The 18,728-nt window shown below is 35.4% G+C and overlaps 1 protein-coding gene across 1 annotated transcript in view; it reads left to right on the top strand.

The window, feature by feature from the left end:
• Window positions 1–18,728, top strand: part of LOC128985341 (blastoderm-specific protein 25D) — a 42,547-nt gene that overhangs the window by 5,092 nt on the left and 18,727 nt on the right. The window contains exons 2-13 of the mRNA XM_054404757.1: window positions 84–339; window positions 1,064–1,227; window positions 4,036–4,135; window positions 6,304–6,446; window positions 8,034–8,221; window positions 8,966–9,199; window positions 10,123–10,263; window positions 10,929–11,091; window positions 12,029–12,145; window positions 16,365–16,513; window positions 17,172–17,344; window positions 18,578–18,681. Of these exons, the coding sequence (XP_054260732.1) occupies window positions 84–339; window positions 1,064–1,227; window positions 4,036–4,135; window positions 6,304–6,446; window positions 8,034–8,221; window positions 8,966–9,199; window positions 10,123–10,263; window positions 10,929–11,091; window positions 12,029–12,145; window positions 16,365–16,513; window positions 17,172–17,344; window positions 18,578–18,681 (1,932 nt within the window). The remainder of the gene's footprint in view (window positions 1–83; window positions 340–1,063; window positions 1,228–4,035; window positions 4,136–6,303; window positions 6,447–8,033; window positions 8,222–8,965; window positions 9,200–10,122; window positions 10,264–10,928; window positions 11,092–12,028; window positions 12,146–16,364; window positions 16,514–17,171; window positions 17,345–18,577; window positions 18,682–18,728) is intronic.

The following is an 18,728-nucleotide window of genomic DNA, read 5'->3' as shown; positions in this document are numbered from 1 at the left end:
AATATTTATAAAATTATTGTGCCTAAAGATACTTACTCCTCCACTGGGGAGCATCTTGTTTAACATACTCTCTTCATTCACAGAGCCAAGACACAGTGACCATGACAGACCCGTATGAGCAGCAACTACGTGCAGTGTTTGAGAGTTGTGATGTGAGAGGCGTCGGCAAGCTCGACTCAGATGGTTTGATGAAGCTATGTGACCAGTTACACCTGGAGGATGGCCGATGTCAGCTAATGGAATGTCTACTGCCGGCCTTCACATTTGAACAGTTCAGAGACGCACTGCTTGCATTGCTTGCTGCCTCCCGTAGACAATCGGACAGAGAACCTTCACCAGGTCAGTGTGCGATGTCTAGGATTTTCTTATTTTAAATGTGTAACATAATGCTTATTGTAGGCTAAGTAATAAAATCAACAATTATTTCATAGTAAAATATGGTGTTGTTAGTTACCTTATATAACTTGACAGTAAATTATTTTTTTTAGCTCACCTTTACATCTTAGGAGTCTAGGCCCTAGCGTGGAACTGTTACTTATTACTTCAGGTTAGTCTTAGAGGGTTGCGGCATTATCACTTAGGTAAAATCCACCAGTGATTGGTGGGATTTGAACCCGGGACCTTGGGATTGGAAAACTTGCTCTGTACCACTAGGCCAACTTGTTCCCCATCAGTGAAACCTGAAAATTTTATGAATTGTGCAACAATATCTCAACCAATATAAGGCTGATATTTAAGTTAGTTATTGTACACATACAGTCTCTCTACTTACCCGGGTTTAACAGACAGCAAGTGATGTGGTGAATTACATTTAAAATCAACAACTGGCTGTCTCTACTTTTCCTGTCTAGTTAACTCGCTATATAAAGACAAGACTTTGATGGGTAACAATTATATCCAATTAAAGAAGTTTTCAAGATCATTAAATTTACATCTAACAATGCAGGAATTGGATCTTGGCCGCAACACATACAATTTCACCTCTATCTAAAGTTAATACAGTTGATATTAACCAAGCAATAGTAATTACCCGTACATTTAAAATTTTGTTTCACAATTTCAGAACGGGAGGTGTCCCCAAAATTTGTGTTTGGCCAGAAAAAGTATGGGCGCAGATCAAGACCAGAAAGTACTGATCAAGAAGATGACGATGATGAGAATTATGATAATGATGTTGAAAATGAAGATCCTTTTTTGCCTCTCTGTGAGGACAATATTTCAACAAAGGTAACAAGTTTTGTTAATTTTAACATATTCAGCTTGCATATGCTATGAAAGCTTACTTCTAATCTCAGATATTTTGCATAATTTAATCTGAATATATTTTATTTTCAAGATTATATTATTAAACCCAAATCACTTCTAGTCTATATAAATAAAATTAGAGTTTTGTCTGTACATTGCTCAGAATCATACATTTTTAGGTTATTTTTACGTTTTATACATTAAAGAAGCCGAAACAAGTCTCATCTAAATTTCTGTCTGTCTGTCTGTCTGTCACACTCAAGATGGCATTTTACGCAATCTTCTCCAGGAAAACGAGAGTACCTATCAAGACCCAAGTCATTTTAATGTATTCACTGGAATGGCGAGAGTGTCTTTAGCCATTAAAATATGGTCTCACTACTTTGTAATTAAAATTACGGACATTCAAAAATGCAGTTTTGTGCGATTTTTGTCAAGTTTTCTTCCAATTTGTATCACATAATCATCTATGAAACAACGAACAGCTGTTCGGATCAAGATTATTTTTTCTAGCTGTCACTGAAATGTTTACAAATGTTGTTTACAAACACCACAACCATTTCCGATCACGTTTTGAAGGCAAATCCCATCCAAGTGAGATTAAAAACGTTTTTATTACATAAAGGATTTAATTAATCGCAAGTGGAATAATATAGTGTAACCGTAATTTAAATAACTAGGCATCATCCAGGTCAGGAACCAGAAATATGTGTATAAAATTGTTTTGGAGTTTTGATAACCAGAAAGAAGACATTGAATCAAGATTGAATCAGTGTTGTATACGGCTGGGAAACTTAAATTTACTAATGACCGTCGCCAATAGCTTAGAAACAATGTTCCACTCATTGACGGCTCTTCAATGGCGGTTGTGTAAAGTGTAAAGCAAAAAATTACAACTGCAGTGGGTGATTGTAACAGAGGTTTACGGATGATGCTGAACTCGATTTTCCAATGTGTCACTTTCTGTTCCTACCATTGACTATATAAAGTCAATAGTTCCTACTCACCGTGTGATGCAATCGCTGGACCATACAGCCAATAGGCCCATAGCCCTTCTCTTGGGTACGTGTGGTACGTATGCTTACCCAATTATTTATAACAACCCTTTCGACAACGATCCTTGATACCGGTAGACTACTTTTCCATAGAATACACGGCCTACCTAGGTACTTAAGAAATAAAATTATAAATGTCCAAAAACCCAACGTTGTGTGATTTTTGTCACATTTCCTTATAATGTTAATATATATACCAGCAACCATTGTTTAGAGAATATGTAATCTATTAAATAACAGAAAATTATGTTGTATAAGGTTTTTTTTCAAACTGACACCGATAAGTTTACATTAAGAGTTGTGTACAAATAAAGCAATTAATGGAAAATAACTTTGATTGCTGATAACTTTTTACGAGAAAAACCAAAACCAAAAGATCAATAACCTTGATTAACGCATATAATTGGTCGGCTGTACTACAGTTCTTAACTGTGAACATTGGTTTTTGGTACGGTACTGGTTCTTTTCCTTTTAACCTTTAGTAGCAGCAAGAATCATTTTTACGTACCAACACATCACAGTAATTTACAAATTATCTTATTATTAAGGAAATTGACAGGAAAGCAGGCTTACCTTTAAATAAGTCCATAGAGACACATAAAACATCACAAGGGTAAGCCTGCTTTCCTGTCAATTTCCTTAATAATTTACAAATTAGTTATCGTTGGTGTTGCACCTTATTTATTACAGGCGTAGGCCTATTCAATTTAATTGATGTCTTAACTGTATAATTTTTGCTTTTTCTATCTGGATTCCAAAATGTTATGCTAAGAAAACTATAACGCATTTTAGTAGAACATTTATTCAGCAAACCATCATGAATTGTTCAAACACTTTGAACGTTGTTTATGTATCAATAGTTCGTGGCCTATTTTGGTAATTTTTATTACAAATTACCAATCTAAATCGTCTATAGTAGGCCTACTGTACTTCATTTCATATAGCTAACCGATTCAGATAGCATTTCAACAGAATTTCGAGTCATCTCCGGTCCAAGCAAATATAAATTGTTATGATCAAATTTTATGGCATTAACAAAGATTTCAAGTACTAATTTTATATGTACTTTTTTATGCTTAAAGCGTAGCAGATTCCCTAATTAAGTTCGGTATTTTCGTGTGTATGTATGATGGTAACGCATTAATGTCCTTGTTTCTCAATGTTTCACGGAAAGGACAAGAGCGCCTTGATAATGAAAATGTCAACCCGAATAAAGTGTTAAATTAAGAGGTTGAGGTAGTACCTTAAATACTTTTAACCATTATGTTATAGTCCTTTAAATTCTGAACAAAATTGTACAACTCCCATTTCCGTATATTTACTCTCACCGCTTACACATGATAAAGGTTGTTGACAAACTTATGGGAGAAAGTATGTGTCAGAATGCTGATACCGTTTATTTAGTTTAATCATTGGATATAACATATGGACCAACAAGATCCGGGTGACATTTAATTGCGAAGCATTAGTTTTGGCTTGAAACTGTCAGATACTGTATTTGCGAAGAAATAGTTTTGTCAGCATATCTGAAAGTATGCAAACCAACTGCTGTGCTTTATATAAGAAGGTTTTAACTGACTATGATAAGATCCCCGTGCGTAGAACGGGCACACAGCTAGTCTAGAACTAAATGAGAACTAGCTAGATTTTTTGTTGGTTTGTGACTGTTATTGAATTTAGTTTAATTTTAATGTCTCAGCTGTTATTTATCGACTGATAACTTGTGATGTTTCAGAAAAAGCCAAGCAGTTTGTTAATTGACGACTTTGATTTGAACGAAAGAGATTCTGTGATTACGCCAACTTCTGTACAGGCTGTTATTTTGGACAAAGAAGGTCTGTAAAAACCTAGTCAAGTCAAAATTTGTATTATATATTCAGGGTGTCTAGTAGTCGGGAAAATCGGGAAACTCGGGAATTAGTATTGAATTTCAAAATGGTCTTGAAAAGTCGGGATTTAGTCTTAAATTTGATTTCAAATTCGGGAGTTTTCATTATTTTGAATCGATCGTCGTCTGGCGTTTACGTAACCGCGAAAGCCAATGATGATGATGTCTACACGGCCTCGGGAAATGTTTACGATTTGGCCGCGATAGTGGACGATGACGATGAAGTTTCCAAAATCGCGGGAGACGACGATGACCTTTCCGTGACCGCTGGGGACGACGATGACGTTTCCGTGGCCGCGGGAGACGACGATGACGTTTCCGTGACCGCAGGAGATGACGATGACGTTTCCGTGACTGCGGGAGATGACTTTGATGTTTACACGGGCGATGGTAATGTTCTCATGATTTTGCCACGATCGCGGAGGACGACGATGACGTTTCCGCGGCCGTGGAAGATGACGATGACGTTTCCGTGACCGTAGGAGTCAATGATGATGTCTACACGGCCGCGGGAAATGTTCATGATTTTGCCGTGATCGCGGACGACGACGATAACGTTTCCGTGACTGCGGCAGTCAATGACGATGTCTAAACGTACGGTACGCGGAAGATTTCTTGAAAAAAAAACCAAATTTGCTAGTTAGAATTTTTTATTGCTGCATTATTTCTTAACTTGAAAACACCACATTATCATAATACTACTTTATGACAAAGACAGGGGCTGGTGTAGTATTATTTAGAAAATTTGGTTTTAAGCTATAAAAATTGGTAACTGTATCAAGAATCGAGAATCGATACATTTTGGTATCAACACCCACTAATTGTTGAAAAAACTAGTCTTGAAAAATCTGGAATTAGTCTTGAAAAGTCTGGAATTAGTCTTGAATTTTATAATGGAAATAAACTAGACACCCTGTATTTTTTCATACATTTTTTCAAACATTGATGCCCCCCAGGATTTATTTATTGTTTTACAACCCCTCTAATCCGTCACATACAGGACCGTCCCAGTCACATGGTCGGAACAGTAAAAAGGTTGAACTATCTGAGAAGCATATTAGATGTCATGGGAGACGATGTTGCTGTTTCTGTCACTGCTGAAGACGTTCAATATTTTGCCACAACTGCGGAGGATAAGATAAATGTTTTTGTGATCGCAAAAAATTATGATGATGTTTCCTTGATTGCTGTGTATGGACAAGATGTTTGCCGTGATTGCAGGAGATGGCGAAGATCTCTACACGACCATGACAAGTAGTCACAAACTTAAAACTTATCTGTAAAATCTTCACGAAGAACTGGTAATATTGGTGTCAATTAAATTTAGGGATGGTCAAGTCTCGAAATTTCGGGAAATTTTAAATCTCGTTACACGAGACGAGATTTATTTTTGGCCGAGATTTTTATCAAGACGAGAATAAAAAAAATAAAAAAATAAAAAAATTAAAAACGCCTGCAGAAAGTCAATGCAATACCCGCAATACAGGAGCGTGTTGTAGTTGCGTTTCCATTGCGAAGGCGTTCTTATTTAATTAATTCTTTAAATGTAAATATTACTTTAATAATTTTAATAATATTACTTTAATAACATTTGAGAAGTTTTGTTAAGTGTAAGCAGTGTGAGGAATGTTTTATTACTATAAAAAGTCAAAACAAGTAACTATTTTATAAAAATTAATATTGCTTTTATTTTATGATTTATTTTATTTTAGGATAAGTTGAACTCTATCCTAACTGATATCACTATGTTTCCTAATCGTAGGCATTTTTAATAAGTTAGGCGTGATTAATAAAAAAATGTTATGCTGATGTTTTTTAATAAAAGATTGTAAATCTTGCCTATTATCATTATTTTTGTATTTAAACAGTCATCTAACAATGTTACAAAATCAGGTAAAAATTTTGAACGTGCATTTCCCGTTGTGTATGAGAAGGGAAATCCCGTCTCGATCTCGTCTCGAAATTTTATGAGAAATAAAAAATCTCGTCTCGTCTCGTCTCGAACTAAAAATCCAATCTCGTCCATCCCTAATTAAATTTAATCTTTAAAAATCTAAAACTAACCTATTAACAAGTGAGTGTATCTATTTCATAGCTTTGTTGTAACCGTTCCAGAGATTGAGTCACCGAGGGGCCAAGGAGAGGCAGAGCTACGCAAGGCTTGGAGGAAACTAGGAGTGGGAACTGATGGATACCTCGACCCAACAGAACTGGCCCTGGTGTGTAGGGCAGTTGGCATGGAGAAAATGGCAGATGAGGTACAGCATGATATGGCTATCTAGAACAATGTTTATAATGAGAGAAATGGTAAGCTGATTAATACATACGAACATATCTTCCTACGGAGGAGGATTCTGGTTGTTTCCTGGATGTTGTTAATGATTCTTCTTCTACCATACTTCCGCAGTTTCTTTTCCTCTGTCTCATCCACAATTTCCTCTTTTATCTTCACTTCAAACCTTATCTAATCATCACCTGAGTTTTCCACTTGGTCTCTCTTGGGATGTGCCAGTTCTCAATACCGATACCAATAATACCACCAATTCTTGGACACCATTGGTATCAAGAATTGATTGTCTAAATGCCAATACCGATAACGATACCTGACACATCATCAAAAGTTCCGGGGTCAAAAAATTCACTTTTTCACCGCAATTGCAGACAACAACAAACATTATCGTTTCCATGAATACCGAAGAGGATGATAATGTCTACAAGATACCGCTAGAGATGTTCATGCTTTTGCTACGATCGTGGAAGATGGTGATGATGTTTCCCTTTATTGAAGGAGACACTCAGGATTTTGCCGCCATCCCCGAAGACAATTGTCATATTCCGTGAACGTACAGGATTTTTGTTATTTTGCCACCCTCGTAAAAGGCAATGATGATGTTTCTGGTTTACATTTAAATTTTAACTAGGCCTTGTTAGTTTCATTGCTGCTTTATTTTTTTCACATAAAAAACACCCTATTAGGCTACCCGAAAATTAATTTGTGTTAGGACCTAAAGACTAGAGGGATTGTTTGTTTGTTTTAACAGAACCATATAGAAGATTTGTTAAGTTAATAAAAAATTGTTTCAGAATCGAGGATAGATTTTTCTGGTATTGGTATAAGGAATCAGTAAGTTTTGGTATCAGTACATCTCTTTTTATCACTATAAACACCCTAAGGATTATTTCTTCTTGTTTCCTTCTATTATGTCGAAGCTATTTGTGGATTCTGATCTTTTCATCCCTGACTATCCACAAAGAATTAAGAAACAGAGGATACATTTAATGAAACACTTAAGTGGTATCTAGCACAATTTGTTGGTGTGCCAATTCTATTCGTTGTACCTGTCCACTCTCCTTTCCTCCCTCGTCATCCTGTACTACAGTGCTCTTACGGGGTAGGAATACCCTGTGCGCTACAACTGCTATACAAATAAGCTATGTATTTGGGCTCTTCCTTGCTCGATACTAGTACATCTCGGCCCCAACATACCAGAGCTGTAGGCGTGCGGTTGTCTCATAAGCTTGAACCCTCTGTTATGCTCTATCACACCTAATATTGCTCTTGGTCTTATATATTCTTCAAGTTAGTAGGTGTTGGTTTAAAAACTCATACACATCTAAACCTCTCCCTTCTGCCACCTTCCCTTGATTATCAAAAATGGTCATTACAAATTTAAATGGTCGTAAAGCAGCCCTTTTCCATTTTTACAGTAGAGACTCTCCAAGAGTCTATTAGAAGGGAGGAAAAAATATTAGACTATAGTTTATGTTAACAAGTGAGCTTTTAAAATTGTCAGCTCCCAGTTAGTTAACTACCTTTTTCTATCAGTCAATGATTTGTTAAACAGGTGGTCAAGCAGGTTTTTGCCAAGCTGGACGTGGATGCTGAGGGGAGGATAAGTTTTGAAGAGTTCCTGGAGTTGTTCCGCAGTACACACACGCAGACGCAGTCCGCAGACAGTGATAGTCCTCGGAACATTCAGCCCTCGTCCTTCCAACATCAGCATCTCTCCAGCCTGGACGTCACTTCCTCTGGGTCAGTTCATTTGCTGTCTGTAAAAAAATCATTGGAAAAATGTATTGTCCTTATGCACTCCGTAGTAGTAGACTCATTTGCCGTAGACTTTTTGCACTGTTTTAGAGGCAATCCATTGATTAAATAGCTTCATATAAATTGTGAAGTTGAGCCATCCCATTTTGTAACACCTGTAAATTTCACGTAATAACCATTAATTGACTCCCAAAAACTATTTATCTCTTCTTTATTTGTAGGCCTACCCTTTGAAGTATGCTCAATTTTTTTGTATTTGATGTCTCATTTTCAATGGTAAGTTTGATATAAAATAAGTTATGATGATAGAACTTTGATATTAATTTAGAGACAGAGTGCAAGCTATAACTTAATATGCAAATTAATCTTTAGGCTATTAAGTTCAAATAGTTTTAAAGTTTCAATTAAATGAGAAATAAAGTAGGCCTAAACATTTGAACTCACTGGCAAATTAACTCAGTTTTCAGTTGATCGCCACGATAAAAAAACTTAAACGAATATGTTTAATCTACAGGTGTGATTGAGTGTTTGGTGTGCTGCTAGCTTAGTGGTTAGTAGAGTCTTGGACTTCAGTGTGAGAGGGGTTAGTTCCATTTTTGGAACAAAATATTTCATAGGTCAGGATTGCTTTTCCTTAAAAGTGGTTTAAATTGCCATATTGAAAATGCTATTAGTGTTGATGCTGTAAAAATGGACTTTCTATGTCTCTTTCTGATTTTTTTTTTCCAGTTACGTGAGCAGTGAGAGCCTAGTAGACCTGTGGGAAGCCGGGGGAGTCGTCAACGCTGCATCACTGCTACTTGACCTCGGTGTGTCCAACCCAGAGGTCAACCTGACCTCACTGTCAGCTGTGTTGGAGGAGGAGGTGCGCTCCATGGCTACCAAGACTGCCAGTGTCTCTCCTCAGGTCAACGCCCTCACTGCCGCCCTTGTGCTTGCTCAGACACAGCTCAAGTGGACCAGGTATAGCCAAATATTATCTTTAGGCCTACTATAATTTGCTATGATTATTAAAAAATACGGAAAGTAAATAAAGATACGTCTTATAACACTTAAAACATATATTTACGCTTATACTGTTACTCACAAGACAGTAAATATACAAAAGATGGTACATATACATTTCGCCTATTGGGTCTGATGATGATTGGAGTATCCAATCGAAATCGATCACCATTACCATCTTTTGTATATTTACCGTCTTGTGAGTAACAGTATAAGCGTAAATATGTGTTTTAAGTGTTATAAGACGTATCTTTATTTACTTTCTGTAAATTTAATAACACGTACAATGCTGATCAAGAAGTTATTTATTAAAAAATGTTAACATATTTTTTCTAATATTGTTCGGTAGACTCCCTTTTGCTTGGGTAACACCAGTTTGAAGTCAAAGTCAATGTCCTGTCTAAAAGTAAAAATGTGTATAATTCCAGTCAGGAAACGGTACTGTTCTGTTACCAACCTTACAAATTTGGTATTTGTACATTGCTAATTTGAGGTTTAACATTGGTTGATAACATGTAATTGATTTTTTTTTTTATTATTATTACACATATTTCTTAGTGATTTTGAGTGTCTCCTGCGATTGTAGCAACATTCTTAAGCATATCTTGCGGTCTCGGCGACAGAGATGATTGTATTCTGTAATCGCGGCAAAACCCATGAGAACTTAATGCCAAGATTGATCAATTATTGTGAGACCATTAGAATTTGTTCTTTATTTTTTACTCTTGTTGAATGTTTTCAACCAAGGTAAATCCAACGGTAGCTTGAAAACGTCTTGATTTCATAATCAGACTAAATTATATTCAAGCTACAAACTGTGTTTGAAATACAGTAAGTTTTTTAGGTAGGTACATTTTTTTCACCTACAATCTGCTTGTTAGGTCTTGCCTGGAACAGATGACAGGGGAGAGAGACAAACTTCACAGTGATCTGGCGGAGGCCAATCAGAGAGCTGCACTGATAGCTACGGAGGTGGATGATAGACACGCACGTATGGAAAGAGCCTCACAGACACAGATCAAGTAAGTCCAGAGACTTGTGAATACGTGTTAAAAGGATTTAAGTGTTCCTCATTTTAGTATTGTAATAGACTAGATTTACACACAAATTGTGCCAAGAGAAAGGTCATGGAAGAAATTTAAATCATGTTTTATTTACAGAGTGGGGTGAAAATAGAGATGTTTGCACAAAACATACTTTTGGTTGAGTTTTCGACCACGGGGCGAGCTCTTGTTCTTGACTTAATTAAGTTTTTCTTCTGGACATTAATTTATCTCTCACTCAATAGAGCTTAACTTATGTACTTTTTTTTACTTTGAGTCTGTGCCTAAACGTACATTTGTATTGATCCTCCAAGCAAAATCTAATCACACATTTTTCCTATATAAGGCCTACTCTTTTCTTTCAACTAACATAATATTTTTTCTCCTTCAAACTTTTTTTCTAACAATCAATCAAGGCAAATTATAAAATTATAAGGGAGGATAGTGAGAGAATATCTGTTTTATTAATAATTGTCAAGAGAGTTGGCGGTCAAGTTGACTTGGTGTATTCCAAGTTATATCATGATTAGCCTCAAAGAGAGGAAGAATCACATTTTACCTTATTCCTGTTAATCTGGTGTTGTTGCTGTTCTTATCTTGCCATTCAAAGTTGTTCGACAGGCTACATTTACTATGATTTTCAGGCTGTTGGAGCAGAAACACGCGGAGCAAGTGAAACAGCTGAGCGCACAGCTGGCTGTAGACAGAGATCAGCTGACTGCCACTACGCTGAGACTGGAACAGAAACTGGCTTTGCAGCAGGAGGAGGAGGCTAGACTTCGGGCGGAGTTAAACACCCTACAACAGGTGGGAGTGTTACGTAAATGATACATTTGAGTTGAGTGAATTGTGGAAACCAAAGGTTCAAGTCAGTCCTTTTTCAATCCAAGTTGTATGAACAGTTGGTACTAAGGTTGAGTTAACTTTAAATCTACTTGTGTCAAATGTCGATTCATCAACGGTAAAGACAGAAGACGGGACACGCTCTGGGGTGTCAAGTGTCAATGCATTGATGGTAGTGCAGATGGTTACGTAATTTATTTTAACTCAGTCAATTTAATTCTGATTTGGACTGGATTTATATCACTGTAAACAGCGGAAAACAGGCTTTCTTCAGAGGTCTGTCTCTTTATCCTTAATCGTTTCTCTGTCTCCAGATGTTTTGAGAAAAAGTCAATATTACGGTTGCCATATTGTGTGTTGTTATTGTTTACAATATTGTTACTTTCTCTATCAAAAATGGATTAGATTTTTATCTAGTTTACACTATGTACCGGTATTTAGATTTTAAAATAACCAATAATGAGTATGGTATCTATCTTGTTGGTTTGATGGTTTGATTCTGTAATGATTTGAAGCTTATCTGCAAAGACAGTTAAAGTAACTGTCCTTAGCCTAATGACTTATGAGTGACTTTACAACTGTTCTATCATGTTTATGGCTTTGGCCATCCTAAAAATAAAGTTCAAGTTGATATACCGTTGCCGCAGGAAACCTGCAGACTAAGAGAATTTCAATTAGTCTGATTGGACATGGGATTTAACGAGTACCGGTACTTACTACTTATCTTTGCTGTTACAGGAAAGGAAATTTTTTTAATTGAACGCTAATAGTACAGTTGTAGGTCTATAGGATGAAATAAATAAATTTGCAAAGTTTAGTTTACTTTTGTAGTGCAGAATAATGCTTCTTTGTGCTCAAATAGATATCAACACTTGTTTATAATAACCGTTGATGTTGGCAGGACTTTGAAGTGATGGAGCGAGAAAACCAAGCACTGAGTGAACAGCTGGCAGACTATGTAGTGTACAAGAACAAGTCTGAGAGGGATGGCCTGCAGATACAACAATTGCAGCAGAGGGTAGGTCACTTAGTATTTTTTAAATTTTTTTCCCCCACCTTCACATTCTAGGACGTAGACACTAGCCCATAATTACACATCATTTCAGGCTAGACCCAGAGGGTTGTGTCACTATCACTTAGATCAAATCCATTGGTAATTGTCGTTATTTGAACCTGAAACCTCAGGGTTCGAAGTCTGCACTCTTCCACTAGTCCAGTTTGCTCACCAATTGCTACATATTAGACAAGTTGGGGGATCATCCATCAGTGCATCAACCTGTGAAACTAAAGCGCTAGAATAGCCATACCCGGGCCTTAATACTTGCTCAATAAAGCTCTTCCATATTTATGGCTCAATTCAGATAATGGATCCACAACTTTATCAGATTGGATTGTGTGTATTATCCCACAAGATTGATCCATATGTACAACATGCTTAACACTGACCTCCCACAGTTAGATAGAAAAATCTTTTGAACCAACACTGTAATCCGTCACCTTCACAGTCAAAATATTAGGATTCTAGCAAATTTACTGTTGGGTATACAAAAATTTAACGATACATTTCTGGTGAAGTAGTTAAATCAACATAGGTATCTATTTCTATACAATAGATTATTGTTTCTTCATAATATTGCCAAACGGCTAATAATTTTCCAAAATAAACTTATCACACACTTTTTAAATAAAACTCTATATTTCGGCATAAGCCTTCTTCAGGGACAAACAATAACAAATATATATGTAGAATCCTAATATATTTGTTATTGTTTGTTCCTGAAGAAGGCTTATGCCGAAATATAGAGTTTCATTTAAAAAGTGTGTGATAAGTTTATTTTATTCAATAGATTAATAAGCTTTGTTTTCAAAAGAGTATTGTTAATTTAATCAAAAACAGCATCGACTCCTAACTGTAGAACATGAACATTTTACTTACGTGGTTTAAATTAATCTTAATTGGAGGGGGGGGGGGGGGGTTATGGTTGTTGTGAATAAATTATCTTTTACCTTAAACTAGTTAAGAAGTCTTTGGAGTAGAAGTGTAACTATACCTTGGCCAGTTGCAAATGTTTAGAACGTAGACATTTGAGTTATAAATAAACAACTGGCAGGATCCCAGCATTGCTGGAGTAGTTATTAGTCTTTCAGTTGAGTAGAGTGCTGGATGTTTCTAGTTTCTGGACATTATATTAAAAAACTAAAGTAATGATTCTTATAGGCTAACATAGGAAATAATTATACTATACAACGTGATAAGTATAAGCAACCATAACCAATAAATACCATAGATTACTACACATACTGCATTATGTTACTATCCTTATGGCTCAGCTGAAGGAAATTTCAAGGTCAGGTTTGTATAGTTTTTGTAGATAGCCTATTTTGTTTATTATTTTATTCTTGTCATTTGACCAACTTTAAAAATGTCTGAATTGAACATGATAATCTATTTATAAACTGTTGTTTTTTTTATATATACTAACCAAACAGTAAAGCACAAATAGTAAAATCTACTCTAAAATTCAAGGAACATTAGTTGACTTGTAGTATCACCACACGAGCCTGTTATCATGTTCCCAACATGAAACTAATGTCAAAACAAACTTCAGATCTTAAAATAGGATGACGTGAAGTCTACTTGCTCTGTTGACAGTTGAAGCAGGGTGTCCAGCCAACCTGAAAACAGGGAAAACGGAAATTGTTTGTGAATTTTTATGACTAGGAAAAATCGCTGAATAGTACGTGAAATTTGTATGGGATCGGAAAGTTTTTATTTTGGAATAATCGCAAAAATCTACCCTAAATTGTCAAATTGTTTTATGTTGTAAAAAATCGTAATTGCGAAAAACTATCATAATTTGGACAGTGCCATAATTGTAAGAAACGATCAAGAATGTTGCTGTGATAATATGAGAGGCTCACAAGTCACAGGTTTGATGGTTATTTTGGCTTTGCCGCAATCATAAGTAATGATCATAACATTGCGATGATCATGGGAAATCAAATAATCACAAATCCTGTGGTCATTTGCAAGTTATGATCACGGATGTGTCCGAGATCGCGAGAAATCGTCATGGATGCTGCTACGACTGCAAGATATGATCACCGATTTAGCCGCGATCGCAAGAAACTATCACGGAACTAGCCGCAATCGTGTGAGATACTTACAACGTTGTTGCAATTCTGGTGTTAACAGTTGAGAACCTATTGTTTAAGAAATTATTTAAAATAAAGTAAAAATCAGTAAGAACATTGAGTAAGAACCAATTTTTTACTGAACGTTCTGTATTTCAGCACATCTGAAATTGTATTCTCAATTTTTAGGATTTTGATTCGATATTTTTTACTCCTGGATTTCACTAACGTCTGTGGTTACCATGATTAAGCAAAGTCTTAAATTTTTGTATGCCAAGGTCCTGGTAATAGAATCGCAGAAGGTAGGCCCGCAGTTTGCATAATGCGCCATGGGCCTAAAAGATAATTAAGCCCATTTCCACATGGCTCACTGGGCTCATTTATTAAAGTGGTGCTGGCATGAAGTACCACCAAATCGTATAAGTCTTGTTAAACTGATATTTGTTAGGTTGCTTAATAATGTTGGTTTTTAACACATTGACCGCTATTTTTTTTTATTTACTATTTACTTATCTCACAGTAGTGAAAGGTTAGATGTGCTGAAAAAAATTTGCTTTGGTCTATTTCCAGTGTGAGGAAGACTTCATAGATTAGGAGCATAAAAGTTACCAAGTTTAGTCCAAGATCAGTTAGTGATTCATCTCTATCTATTTGTAGTATCAGCTTATGTAATCAGCACTGAATGACTAATATAGTTTATATTAGGGAAACAGTAAGTATCTTAAGTATCTGAAGTAGATGTAATGCAAACATTCTTTTTAGCTTTGATTCAAAATAGAAAATCATGTTGTACTAGATAGAAAGTAGGTATCATATTTATGTAGAGTTATATTACCATTTATTTTCCATCATTTGCACTTGTAAGGGATTCTTTAGTTATAATAATCTTTCATGAATGTATTCTCAATGATTTAGTGTTACTCCATGTAGCTGTTCAACATGTTATAATTTTTCACCCTGAGGCTGTTTAAATTGTGTTTTCATAACAAATTGTGGAGATTACTCACTAAATTAAGGTTTTACCCACGGCATCATTTACCGTCACGTCGTACTTATTATATAGCCTTCTGAAGAAACGTAGCTTATAGAATAAACATGTAAATATTTATTTTTCAATCAATTGTGATACATTTTAGTAGATAATTTGTTAACTCCTGCCAGTATTTTTGTAAATACATTCCAGAAATTTTAGAGTTATAATGTGAATACGGTATGACTGTTACTCTATGGATGAAAGAGTTAAAGGGGCTAAGTCGTTCTCTTTGTCTCAAGTAAACGACAAAATTGTAGGTCGTAAAATGTAAACAAATTAAAAGAAGAAGGTAGCTCAAAATGTTAATCTTATGGGACAAAATTTAAAATGTTTTTTTAAGATTTTCTCTTAATTACGGAACAAATATTTTTCAACAACGAAAAGTCGCAAGATATTGTGGTATAGAATCTTTGTGCAACACATCAAGTTAACTTTAGTCATTCTCGAGATTTCAGACAACAGAAAGATGCATCTTGCAACAGTATGAGAATTCACTTCGTTCATTCAATTAGAATTTTACTTAGTTTATAAATTTGGAGTAAGGATAATCAATATTTCATATTGTAATCAATATCAATATTTTAAGTTAATCAACAGATTAACTTGTTATCAAATGCACTCCCTGGACTCCATATTCAAAATACAACTGTTCCCAGAGGTCTCCAATAATCTACTTACTAACTAACTCTACTTATTTATGTTTGCTATAACCATATTGTTTAGAGTTAAAATTTTGACATGGCAATTTAGAGTTAATCTTGAAATCTAGGATGAATACCAGTTTGTTACACACAGTTAAAAATATTTCCCTCGAAACAATTATCACACACTGGTTAATAAATTTGGAATATTTCTTAGGTTACATAATCATTATTTTGGTAATACATCGCAATGTGACTAAATGTAATGCAGGTTTTTCAGTAAAACTTCAGTGTTTGTTCTTGAAAGATCATATTTTCTTTACACTGACCTCGGTGCAAAATGATGTAACTTGTACGTTAAAACCTTGGTGGTTTCACATCTACTTTAAAATAGTTTGGTTTCTCTTAACGGCTTTACTGTTTGGCAGGTGCAAGATTTGGAGGGTAATAGTGAGCAGGTGCAGAGTTTGGTTGAACAGTTGGCCAAACTGCAGACGGAAAACACCAACCTTCGCGACCGCAATGATGAACTAACCATACAAGTGGAGAACCTGACCGCCCGGCCCATCTGTAAACGGTAGGCAAATAAAATAAAAATGTCTGGTACTTTCCTGATAAAGGGAACATTCATTATTATCGATGATTTTTTTTTCGATATATCAATGTTTTTGTTTTCCGATCCATTACAAATTGACAACAAGAAATGAAACTGTTCTAAGCTAACCTAACATAACCAACCATACTTGCTGTACCATTTAAAAATTCCCTTTGGGTTTGAATATAAAAGGCAAGTTTTAAACACGGAATTTTTAAATGTTACAGCAAGTTTGGTTAGTTATGTTAGGTTATTTATATGTTTCAATTTGTTAATATCGATATATTGAGAAAAAAATCATCGATAATAATGAATGTTCCCTTTAACAGGAAAGTACCAAATGTCTTTATTCTTGAGCGCTTCTCAGTACATTACTGGTTTGCAGTATATCTCACGTCACTAAAACTAAATATTTATAAGTCATATCTTTAACAAATTGAAATTAGGTACATGATCTAATATTAAACAAAAATTACAAGCATGCTCTACAATACATTTTGACCTTTTTGTTCAACTACAGTAAAGGTCGAGAAACAGTTCAACAAATCAGGAAAATATATTGGTCAGTAGTTGACATCTTGTGATAAAACTCTCTCAATACATTTTACAAGTGAGTACAGTTGTGATGTTTGACTCGCAGTCAGAACAGCAGTGGGTCAGTGGAGGGGTCCAGTGGTGGTACCAAGCGGAGAGGTCACTCCCCCCTGGCCTGTCCCGTGCCAGACTCCTGGGAACAGGACAGTCCACGTCTAGGCAAGGTGCGGAGATACTGCACAGACACAGACCTCTCACTAGACAGTGTCCAGCTGGAAGGTAAGGTAGCAGCATAGACAAATCTTAGAAGAAAAACACACAAAAAACACCTAGAGCCTTTTTCTAGCAGCCTATTTTATAAATGCATTCGAAACTCTTCATTGCATGGTGAATGTTGGTCAAATCCAATAATTTCAAATCTCAATCCAAATAAATCCTAAATATAAGTATCATTTTGTATAGAACACAATATAAAATGGACTGTGAAATTGGTTCTCGCTATTTTCTACTTAATTTTGAGTCAATTCTAAAACATTGTTATACCTCATTTTCAAAACTAATAACATCAGCATTGTATACATGTCGAGATCATCTTTTTATGATTGCAGAAATTTCTGATCATTTCCCACAATTCAGATAATAATATTGATACCATAAATCTGTTAAATCAACAAGAAACAACAATTTTAAGCCATTGATTATCCCTTTTTAGATTTCAATATGTTCACTGCATTTGAAGAATACATTAGTTGTGGTGACATGGACAAATGGTATGTGTAACTAATTAAGCTGGGACCATAGAATCTCAAATTTGAGATTTTTTTTAGATTTGGGTTGAATATTTAATTTTTGCACATAATATTTTGTCTTTGAAGGCTCAAGAAGAAATGTTAGTACTTTGCATAATTGTAAATGTATTACTTTGCACAAACACAAACTCATTTCTAAGATAAACTGGAATCCTCTGGACATTCCCAGTAGGGTGGGTCGAAAAAATCACTAATTTCTATTGAGTTGTAATACCTTGGAAAAGTTGCTAAATTGTAAGACCAAAACAGGGTAAAAATATTAGTTGTTGTTATTTTCCGGTCGCGCATGTGCTCTAAAGTTTGAGCAAAAAATGAAAAACTCATATTTAATGAAATGTATATTATTTATTCAAATTTTTAAATTTTTTTATTTTTAATATTTTATAGTTGAAATTGAAATCTACAAGGCACTTTAAGAAATTGATATTTAACTTAACAAAAACAACAGACTAATTATTGATGATCAGAATTGATCTTCCGGTCGCGCATAGCAATACATTACAAATTCACTTTATCGCGTCAATTTTGGGTCAGTGACCCGGGCAACGCCATGTAATTCCGAAGTTTAAGATTCCAAGGTATTACAACTAAAAAAAAATTAGTGATTTTTCCCGACCCTTCCTAATCCCCAGGTCTACTGTCTACTATATCGTTTATTTATAAACAATGTATTATTATTGACACACTGGTGTGCTGTTCACAGGCTTGGCTATTGGCAGGACCATGCGCCACAGTGAGAGTGGACTAGAGGCAGACTTTGACACTTTGGATAACTCTCTCACTCTTTCCTCCCCCTCAATTGACAAGGTAGTCATATACTGAACTTAGGCTACGTACACAGGGTGTCATGTATT

Source organism: Macrosteles quadrilineatus, unplaced genomic scaffold (assembly GCF_028750875.1).
Source record: "Macrosteles quadrilineatus isolate MER2022 unplaced genomic scaffold, UCM_ALF_1.0 Scaffold_2__2_contigs__length_208266976, whole genome shotgun sequence".
Classification (NCBI taxonomy): domain Eukaryota; kingdom Metazoa; phylum Arthropoda; class Insecta; order Hemiptera; family Cicadellidae; genus Macrosteles; species Macrosteles quadrilineatus.
Note: the sequence above shows the minus strand (reverse complement) of the source record. Positions and strands in the feature narration are given on the sequence as shown.